This window comes from Chaetura pelagica, unplaced genomic scaffold (assembly GCF_000747805.2).
Source record: "Chaetura pelagica isolate M959 unplaced genomic scaffold, ChaPel_1.0 scaffold153, whole genome shotgun sequence".
Taxonomy (NCBI): domain Eukaryota; kingdom Metazoa; phylum Chordata; class Aves; order Apodiformes; family Apodidae; genus Chaetura; species Chaetura pelagica.
The window spans coordinates 3,104,756-3,115,278 of NW_009952707.1; the positions used below are offsets into that span (position 1 = coordinate 3,104,756).

The 10,523-nt window shown below is 42.9% G+C and overlaps 1 protein-coding gene across 1 annotated transcript in view; it reads left to right on the forward strand.

Moving 5' to 3' along the window:
* LMO1 (LIM domain only 1 (rhombotin 1)) overlaps positions 1-10,523 on the forward strand; it is a 58,497-nt gene that overhangs the window by 37,550 nt on the left and 10,424 nt on the right. Inside the window, exon 2 of the mRNA XM_009994256.1 lies at positions 2,777-2,990. Within this exon, the coding sequence (XP_009992558.1) occupies positions 2,777-2,990 (214 nt within the window). The remainder of the gene's footprint in view (positions 1-2,776; positions 2,991-10,523) is intronic.

Below are 10,523 nucleotides of genomic sequence, written 5' to 3' on the forward strand. Positions count from 1 at the left end.
CAAATACATAGCTTTTTTCTTGCTTAAGCTACTGTTTAAAAATATAGATACCTGTTCCTTTGCTAGTTATTAGAAGAAAATCAAAGTGTTACATTCCCCTTATTCACAGAAGCCTCTCCTAGGACAATGGTGTGCTTGTAATAGCAGGGAACTGAGATGGTGGCGAGGAGTGAGGGCTGCCAGGGCCACAGAGGAAACAAGAACCAACACTACAGCCAGGCCACAGCCATCTGAGCCTGCTCACTGCCTCAGGAGACCCTCCTAACCTGCCAGACCACCCTCACCCATCAAATCAACCTCTCCCAATGGTCCCTGCACAGCCACCCTTGCCCTTGGCCATGCTGCTGTTAGTGTGGACCCCTTGCCCTGGGTGAGGGCCGGTGTAAATCCAAAAAGGCACTGGTTTCAGAAATGCTCAAGAGCCTTGGGAAGCCCCATCTGATTGAAGATCTTCTATTTCTGGATCACAGAGATGACCTCAGACCCCTCCCACACAGCAGTTCTCTTGCAAGGTGGTTCAAGGGGCTACTCTTGTCTAGACTCTGCATTCTGAAACCTGCAGCACCTCCAGATACAGGATTCTCCAGTTTACATAGATGAACCCTGCAAAGAGAATTGTATGATGGCCTACCCCCCTGGTCAGAAATCTTCTCTGCCTCTAAGTGTGTCCAGCTCACATTTAGAAAGCCTGTTTGGGGCATTGATAATGATTCACTGGTGTCTAGGACTTCTAACTTAAAAAATTACTTGCACATCTAGGTCTTAGTTTTCCGAGATGCAAACTATTTTCTTGCATCCCTGGTACTGATCTTACACAGTTTGCAAATGCAAACTCCTGTATGCACCTTTCTCTGCCTCAGACTAAGGCAGTCTTTTCTCATTATGTGCTGTTTTCTGGGAGTGGAGTTGGAGAGAGCATGCTATGAAAAGTGAAGAAAGTGAAGCCTCTCTTTGCTCCTAAAGTGTACCCTGAAAAAAAATAATTAAAAAACTGCTGTGTCTAGATCCGTGGGGCTGCTTTCCTCATTCTTTTGTGGCTGTGTTCATAGAATTTCTCTCAGGAGCATTATGGGTTGCATACATGGCAGGCAAACACAGATTTAAGTTTTCATTTCATTATTGCATATTTGTCACTAGAGTAAAAAAAAATGTTGCTTGTGTCAACTTTCAAGTGTGCTGCAGCAAAGAGCAGGAGGGCTCTTTAAGCCTTAAGAGTTTTTGAATGTTACTTGACCTGTCTCTGGGCTGCTGAGCCCACTTTGATAACAAATGGATCAATACCTCACTGTTTGTGTAGAAGTGTCTTAAGTGCTATTGTCATCTGCTTGCAGCTCTGACAAAGCAATTATTACTGTAGGAGTGGTGGGTTTTACATGTGCTGAGCATTAGCCACCATCAGGTCACCCTGGCTTTTAAACAAAGCAGCAAATGTCACTTACTACAGTGGCACTGAGTCAGTCCTCTCCAGTTAAGGGACTGTTAATAATTCCATTATCAAGCTGTTATTTCCTGGGACATCCAGCACTTCCTACAGAAAGGGTGGCTCAGATTTGTGTGAGTGACACCTGCTACTGTAGCCAGAGTGTCCCCTCTCAGCTTCTCTGCATTGGTTAAGCCCATAGCATGCTTGTTCCAGGCCCAGCATTGTCTGACATTGACTGACACTAGTAAAAATAAAAATCAGTAACAAAGTAAAATCAAAGCTCCAGAGAAAATGGCATTTTGGCATTCCAGTGAGTTCGTTCCTACTTTCATCATCCCCAGTCCCTTTCTCAACCACAGTAAAATCTTTGTTAATTTTTCCATTTTATCTGCTGATTCCTCAAAATCCTCCCCTGCTTCCTTCTTAATCTGAGTGACAGGTCTCACACCCGTGTCCGTGCTCGCCACGGGAGGCACCATTGCTTGGAGGAGAGGACAAAGCTGGAGACAGCAGTGCAAGGAGGGTGGCCACAGCAAGTCTCCATCAGCCTTGTGACTTGAGTGTCCTGTCACCACCTCATACCCAGCTAGCTCATGCTTGCTTTGCAGTCCCAGCAAGGATTTCTGGGGAGGAAAAAACTTCTGGGTTTTATTACTTTCTCCAGTGGAGAAAAACTCTGATTTGCTGAAGGACTGTAGTTTCACTAGTGATAGAGGGGCACTGGTTGAGTTATGATCAGCAATCCTCAAGGGCTTTTGAATAACATTGATTTTACAGCAGCCCCTGGCCTACTCTACCTTTCATTGAGGCCTCCGTGACCAGCAGGGTTCATGAGAAAAAAACCCATGATTTACCACATCTTTGTGGTATGATTACCTTCCTTCCTATGCCCACTACACTATTGTGCTTTCCCCATCAAGCTTGATCCAGCCAAGATGTTGGATTGGGGGTACAGACAGTGGTGGCCCTTCTGATCTTCATAATTGCCTGTGGCAGATGACTAACAACACAAGGGTACTGGTAATGAGGGAAAAACAAATGTTGACATTGCAGCCAGTTTATTCTGCTGCAAGATGTTAATTAAAAAAATAGTCTGGTGGTTTGTGTCAACCTCACCCTTAGGAAAAAAGGGCTGTGTTCCTGCAGGTGTCACGCTCCCACTCCCCCTGTGACAGCAAATGAGGTTTAAGTTTCTTTCACCATCAGCTTCTTGCAGTGTGAATTCCTTGTAATGAAACCAGCAGCAGTATTTGCTCACAGATCTACCTACAGCTCACAGCGCTGCCCTGAATGCAGGAAACCTAGGGAAGCTGTTTGATACCTTCTGAAGGAAATGCTCTGCTTGTGTTGCAGGTGTGCCGATGCTGTCTGTGCAGCCCAAAGGGAAGCAGAAGGGCTGTGCTGGCTGCAACCGCAAGATCAAGGACCGGTACCTGCTGAAGGCTCTGGATAAGTATTGGCATGAAGACTGTCTAAAGTGTGCCTGCTGTGACTGCCGTCTTGGAGAGGTTGGATCAACTCTTTACACAAAAGCAAATCTCATTCTTTGCCGCAGAGATTACCTGAGGTAAATAGAAGGATGTGCTCTGGGCTCATCCCAAAGCCTCTCAGTGTGTTGCCAGCTGTTTGTCTTTCTAGGTGTCTGCTATGAAAACATGTGCATGGGCAGCCCTGCCCAGAAGAGGTTGGAGTTCCTTCCTCTGTCTAAGCATAGCTTTTTATTTACACTTTATGTATTTTGTAGCTGAGGAGGTGGCATCCTGTTTTCAGGCCAAGGTAGAAGGAGGAGGGCAAGACTTAACTCTTTATTATGAACCAACACGAACAAACAGTGCTTGTGGCAAAAATTTAGAAAAGACTGATAATTCTTGCATATCTTTAATGTTATGCTCCTATATATTGACTAAAACCTAACCAGACCTTTACATTTTCTTTTTCAGTAATAGCTTTTAGATAGCTTTCCGGTGTTTCTCTTGAGTAAGGTTCCTCCTGAGAGGCTCTTGTCTCTTCCCTAAACTGCAGATCAACTTGAGAATTTTTTTCCTCAGGAAGAAATCTGCAGAGACCATCACTAACTCTGAGTTAGAACCACCCTGTCAGTGTGTGTTTGCAATACGTAACAACACATGGGAATTTTTGTTTGGTGTGCATGGGGGGTTTGCACAAAATACTTTATATAAAACACAAATTAAATTTAATAAGACAGTGGGACTAATGCAAACATTCTTATGAAGTTCACACTGCAAAGAACTCTTGAGTTTTGCTTTGTTTTTCCTTGGGAAGAAAGTACTTGATCTCCAGATAATGTGTGTTTTCTTTTTTTTCCCTAAAGCACTGATAGCATTTCCTATGCAACCTCAACCAGCAAAAACATCTGAAGCAAAACAAAAAGCGACACTGTTTTAATATAGGGAGGTAAAATGCCATCTAACCTTGTGGTGTCCAGGAGCTGGCTAGATTAGTGTCAGTGATCAGATGCTTCATGTGTTTTAATATAAAGCATATTCTTCAAAATTTTTATTTAATATTTTCTTAGTAAACTTGAACAAAAAAAGTTTATCCTCTAAAGATGAGAGATTGAGCACTGAGACAAAAGACATAAGTCTATTAGCTGCCATATGGGAGCTACCACCTTGCCTTTCAGCCAGGCAGTGTACAGGGGAATCCTGCCCATATGAGTATTTTTGCTCCTGTTTGAGCTGAAACTCAAGAAATGTCTCAGCTGAAATTCTGCCACACAGGCAGTGGTCACAAGTCCACAATGGGTTAGATGGGATGCATCCCCAAACTGTGAGGAGGAGCTTGGGTAAGGGTGGAGCATATCTGAAGAAGGAAAGACAGGATAAGCAGCCTTTGGGAAGGTGGAAAGGGTGTGATGAGGAAAGAGTTAACTGTTTTCACTGTGATGAAATAATGTTTGTACCTTGTCTTAATTCTGAGTATTAAATAATGTCACAAGTCCCTTACTCTGGAAGTATCCTTAAACCTGACTCTGCTAAGCTGAAGAAACTGAGCTCCCAAAGGTTCTTTAACACACAGATTTCTAGCCCCAAATTAGTATTTTGGTTCTTCACTGACCCTCCTTCACTTCAGCTGTACTCCTTCTGTGCTGTGGACATACTGAAAAATGTGTGCCACTGAAGATTGTAACAGCTCTTGACCTTTCCTTGTCAAGGATTGTATAATTTCTTTTCATCATAGTACCACAATTGAGTCATGCTAGGTGATAATCAGGACCCCTAAAACCTTCCAGGAGAACATCTTCCAGAGATAGTCTTCCTTCCAGAAAGCACAGGCTGCATTAGTTTCTGGAGTGTTCCTTTATACTTAGTTGTATTAAGACACTTGCCTTGTTCACCAGCTTGGTGATCCAGGTCTCCACATCAGTCATCCTCCTCTTCGTTATTTATCAGTTCACTAGACTTTGTCATTTGTGAACTTGATAAACAGTGTTGTATGTGGTTTTGGGATAATTTTTTTTAATCTGACCTGAAATATAGATATTCAGTGTTATTCTACATGTTGGAGAACCCTACTAGAAATACTTAGGTAGGCAGTGATTCCTATTTACATTTGCAGTTTAAGACCTACAAGCTACCTCATGTTTTGTCCATTTAATGAGCACTGTATTGATTTTGGTTTGTTCTAGTTTCATAACAAAAATAACGTGCATCATCAAATCAGACACATTAAAGTGCCAATGGAGAGCAGGACCAATGCTGTTAAACTTGGAGGAAGCTTTTTATTCCTGCAGTTGTAGAGCATTTCTTTATTTCCTTAGTTTATTCTAGGAATGTTTTTTGAGATGGAAAAGCTTAAACTGTGATCTCACTCCCTCCAAGATGCCACAAGAGGCACACCAGAGGTCTGTGCTAGAGATGGAAAAGAATTCAGGAGTTATAGACCCCAGGCCCACATCTTGTGATGTGGGCAATTAATGACATGAAACATGGAAGGCAACAGTTGGGGTTAGTGTTTGACCATGTCCATGCAGCTGTTGTCACAGCAGCAGTGAAGTGTGGTCTCTGAAACAAACCTGTTCTGTGCCCAACAGGGGTCTTGTAGCCTTTCTGCTTCCATTTGCTGTGTTAGAATAATTCCCACCAGAGGGGGAGGCTGTTCCTGAATTTAGTCCTTTACAGCAGCTTTGACCACGAGAAAGATCTCTTACTGTTTTGGTTGTATGTTGTCTTTTATTGAGAAGAATAATATAATTGTCATTTCCCAGGAAATGTAGCCAGCTTTACAACTGTAATGGTTTGTGTTCTTGCTAATAAGCAAACTTAGGTTTATTCTGGGTTTTGGGGAGGTTCTTCTGCACTCCTGTTTTCCTGATGCTAAGGAACTATTTCAGAGTCCTGGGACAGGAATAGGGGCATTGCTCTGCAGTCTTATATTTTCTGGAAGTTAAAATATATTTTTTTTCTTTTAAAACATCTTCTGTTGCATTCTACACATAGTATTTCTTTCTCTTTCAATTTTAACTATTAGTTTTATCAATAGAAGGAACTAAAGTCGCCATCTTCTGTACTGTGTTCACACTTGGTAATTTGAATTTTTCTTCTTGGAGGATCACCCATTCACATCATTAAATAATTCCCTCCTTGTAACACTTACAGAGTCTCTATCCACATCCTTTTTTCCTCTTTCAGCAACTCATTGTACTTGTTCTACTAGACAAATTTTAGTAGAATTTATTCCTAAAAGTAAGTTTTCATACTTCTCACTGTTCTCACACCAAAAAGGGAGTACTTTATCTGGAGGTCAGTCAAGGAATTTATTGTTGGCCACTTCCTCTATATGTCTTTGAATAAGAACAGGGTGAATATTGCACTGGTATCTATTAGGTCAACCATCATGTGAAAAATTAAAAGGCAGACTGGTTTTGTGCCTATACATGTAAATTCATGTGTTTTTTTGTATCTGAAGTCCAAAAGGAATATTAACATGTAATGACCAACAAAAAAACAAACAAACAAACAAAAAAGGTGTATAAAAAAATAAGGATGTGCTTTCCCCCCACTTGCACAGTCTCCATCCAGGAGTGTCCAGCACCCTTGCTCCTGTCCAGGCCTGCAAGGACCCAGCCACTGCTGTCCAGTCTTGGGCTCCCGTTTCCCCCTCGCAGTGCAGGTAGCAATATCTAGGTGCTTACCTACAGACAGAAGGCGCTCCTGGAATATTTTGGGCAGCTTGGAAATTCAGCAGTTCACAGGTCTGGGCTCCTACTTGTGCCACCCCTCCTGCAGGCAGGTGCCCGTGGGCCAAGATCCCCTGCTCTGGTGTCTGTGGGCTGTGGGTTCTGCTGTACCAGAGCAGCTGCAGCCGCTGCAGGGAATGGGACAGGGATGAATTTCTGGAGAGGGGCAGAGAGCTGGGACACAACCATGGCTAAATCCCTCCCTGCTGTGGTGGGGATGTTTTGGAGCTGGCTTTGTCTGAAGTGCTGGCAACACAGTGGGCTGCCAGCCCCATGCACAGGTCCTTAGTGGGTTTTTAGAATAAATCTTTCAAATGTATTTCAGGAGCTGCTAGCAGACCATAGCCTGATCATTTGTTTCAAAAGATAAACTGTCGTCATTGCTTGTGAAGGAACATTTGTTAACCTTCACATTTCATAAAACACTTTCTTGCTCATTTTTTAATCATGAAAGATGAAATTGGATCTCGAGTTGTTATCCTTGTGGTATCACCTCAGTCTCCAGCTGCGTCTAGATGTATCTTTCGATATATTTTGCCTGAGCAAATAGATTTACCATTTGTTCCATAATCACCGTTCCAGCACTCCTACCTCTAATTATTTTTGATAAGCAAGTGCTATTGAAGAAACTGCTTCTGGGATAGAGAAGCTTAGCATGCAGCTGGGATGGCTCCTCACAGCCCCTGCGCAGCAATGTGTGTTTGTTCCTGAGCATAATTAAACATTCACCAAGCTCCAGTTCACAGGGACATTTTGGGTGTTGCATCAGGATTTCCAGGGAGGAACTGACAACTTAAATTTCACTGTGAAGTGCTGATGAAGAATGTGATTTTTTCCTTTTTACTCAGCATGGTGCCCTCACACGAGCAAAGGCGAGCCAGGCTCCCTTTGACAGGAGCAGAACTGTCGCTTCCATGTGTTTGATATGCTGGTATTGGGAAAGTTTTTCATAATTTAAACTGATCAGGGCCTTAATTAGACTCCAAAAAAAAAAGCCCTAAACCTGAATTAAAAAATTATGGTGAATCAGTAAGAGAGAAGGACTTTCCAGGAAGCCCTGATGCTGTTCTCAGTAGATTTTGTGGAAATTCTGTTCAATTTCCAACATGTTTTGATGGGTGCTGCAACCCCTGTGCAGCATCGGTGCTGCAACCAGCAAGATGGGCCAGTGCCCCTGGCAGGTCGGCATCCCTGCGCAGCCTGTCCAGGATGTGCTGGCAGGCCTGCCATCCCCTGGCACTGGGGGCCCTTAGCACCCCTTTGTGTCATGGAGGCTTGAACTCCACCCTGGGCAGCTCCCAGCCCTAGTGAGTCAGCTGCCTGGTGCTGGGGTTTCCAGTTGTTGGGTACTCATTTCTGCTCTGCTCTGAATGCCCCAACAGGTATGTTCTGTTAGCGACTCACTTCAGGAGCCCTTTAGATTAATTTTTTGGTACTGGGAAAATTTTAATTTTGTTGTGGGATATGAAAAGTGATCCTGCACAAACACGGGCTCCCTGCTCTCTGGCACAGCAAATATGGAGGCCTTCCCCAAGTTGGGAACAAAGGCCTTAAGCCAAACAACTAAACCACAGTTGGAAGTGTAAGCACAAGTGTTCAGAAACTGAGAAGTGCATGAGGAAACTAGCAGAATTTAAGTTAAGCTACCAGAAAAGCCACTAATAGTCTGAATGTTACTTCAGTCTGAAGAACACCTTTGGAGCAGCAAGGAGAATCTGTGGGATTTTTTTCCACCAGAGGAGCATAGCGAGCATGCATGCACCGAGAGCATGCCCTGCCTGCTTTTCAAGAGACACGTTCAGTGTGGAGAGGAGAGGTGTAAATGCAGTGTGGCTGAAAAAATGGTATCTGCTCAGAGGCAAAAAATGTTGCAAAATTGAAGCGCTGTTCTTGCATCACAACAGGGAACGTCTTGCATGCTATGTAGGACTCCCTCACTTCTACGCTTGGTATCTACACAGATTAAGAATCATTAATTAGGCTCAAAATACAAGGTACCTTGGCAAAAGTTCTGTTTTGTGACATTAAAGCAGAAATTTTCTTTTTCTCCATAGTAGCTGGTTCAGGAGTTTCCCATAGCCCCTGTCTGTCAGGATAAAAAAGCTGTTTGTTCTCTTGCTTTTTTCCCCCTTTTTTCCTTCTCTTGCTCCCTCTCTTCCTTCCTTTCCTTTTTTTTTCTTTTTTTTTTTCTTTTCCTCCCCCACTTCTCTACAACCTCCCAGTGAGAAGGAAAGCTTATAGGGAGTAATTCTTCCTGACTCTGGTAGACTAGCATGTCTCTAGCACTTTCAGCCTTTCTGTTTTCTGACTGCTGTTTTTAAACTCCCCTAAAAGGACATTGTTGCACGTGTTCAACAGTGTCAGAAGCAAGCAAGATGGGTTTTAAGGTCAGCAGCTTTAGTTACACCATTAGGAAGGCTGAGGCAGGGGAGAAGGACTTGGACTTCTATCTGCTAAGTGTCCCAACCCCACTGTAAGTATCTACTGAAAATATGGAGGGACAGACCAAAGGAATAAAAATCAGTTAGCATCTAGATGTGTTCTGCAACTAAAAACAGGTGCCCTTGAGCAAGTTTATTGAAGTTTATGCCCAATAATCTCTGAACTTGTGCAGTGACTCAACCAGAGGGATGTTTTGTACTGCGCTGGTACAACTCTTCCTGCTATGCTATCCATGAATGTACCTCTGGCATGCAAGAGGTACATTCTTTGGGACTGAACTCAAAGGTGTCATGAAATGACAGCTTGACCAGCCTCATTACCATCAAACTGCATTTCCTTCCCTTCAGTTAACTTGACTTCCCACTGCAGCACTGATAATGGTGTCCTGGAGAGGTGGGTACACCAGCTAGTATATATTTACTGTGCTGAAACACCTATGGCTCAGGCTTTCTCTGACTATTACACAAAGGCTGATTACAGGGAAGTGGGGAACCTTGAGTCAGAAGTTGCTTTTAAGCTTATTCTTTTTATCTTTTTAAGCAATGTTTAGGCTTTCCTTGCAATTCTTGGTATATTTAGTACTTTGTCCAAAGCAGACTTGGAGCTCAGCATATTTCTAATATCCACAGATGGGAAAAATACTGATTGCAAGCTGTTAAGAGCTGTCCTCACTGGAAGACTAGTTGTTGGTTTGTTTCAAATGGTAGGGCAAAACCTCTTTCGTAACATTGATTTTCAGGTACATAGAGCAAGTCTTATTCTCCAACCAGTCCTGGATCTAGGAAATAAATAGCAGCAGGCATATAGGGAAGGTGTATGGGAAAACCTGTTTCACCTGCTATCTGGAGAGGGTATGAGCATGGGGTTTGTTAGCTCTTCAAAAATTTGTATATCGAGATAATCTGGATATCCAAATATATGTAGCTGTACACAATATCTAAAAATGTAGGTATTTATCCATAGGTAAGTGTAAGCTCTTTCAGCTCAGTATTCTTGCTGTCCAGTGTTGGCAAAGCCTCTTGTTTTGGGGAATTATGATTCTTGATTCATCTGTTTAATTTTGAACCTGTGTTGTGATGTTTAAAAACAATCAATTTGACGCTCCTAACTTATCCTTTCTGTACCACCCATTATTTATCTGTGCTTGTCCTGGTTCCTGTGGTTTTTTTGCCTCCTGTGAAGTCAACAGCTCTGAACTTTTCACTTTTTCTGTGGACTGAACATTCTCTCCCTTTCTTGATGGCAAGCTGCTAGCTAGTCAGACACCAGGCTAAAGAGAGGAGAAGAAATGGGGACTGTCTTTGTAGACAGTGACAGATCGTTGTTTCTAGTGGTGACAAAAAGAGGAAAACAGGTTCTGAGCTTTGATGCACTGCACATTGTGGTTGGAAAAGAAAAATCTGTAAAAAGGTGCTAAACTTAATGTGTTCATAGGAGAAGTTTCTTCATGTTTTCCCT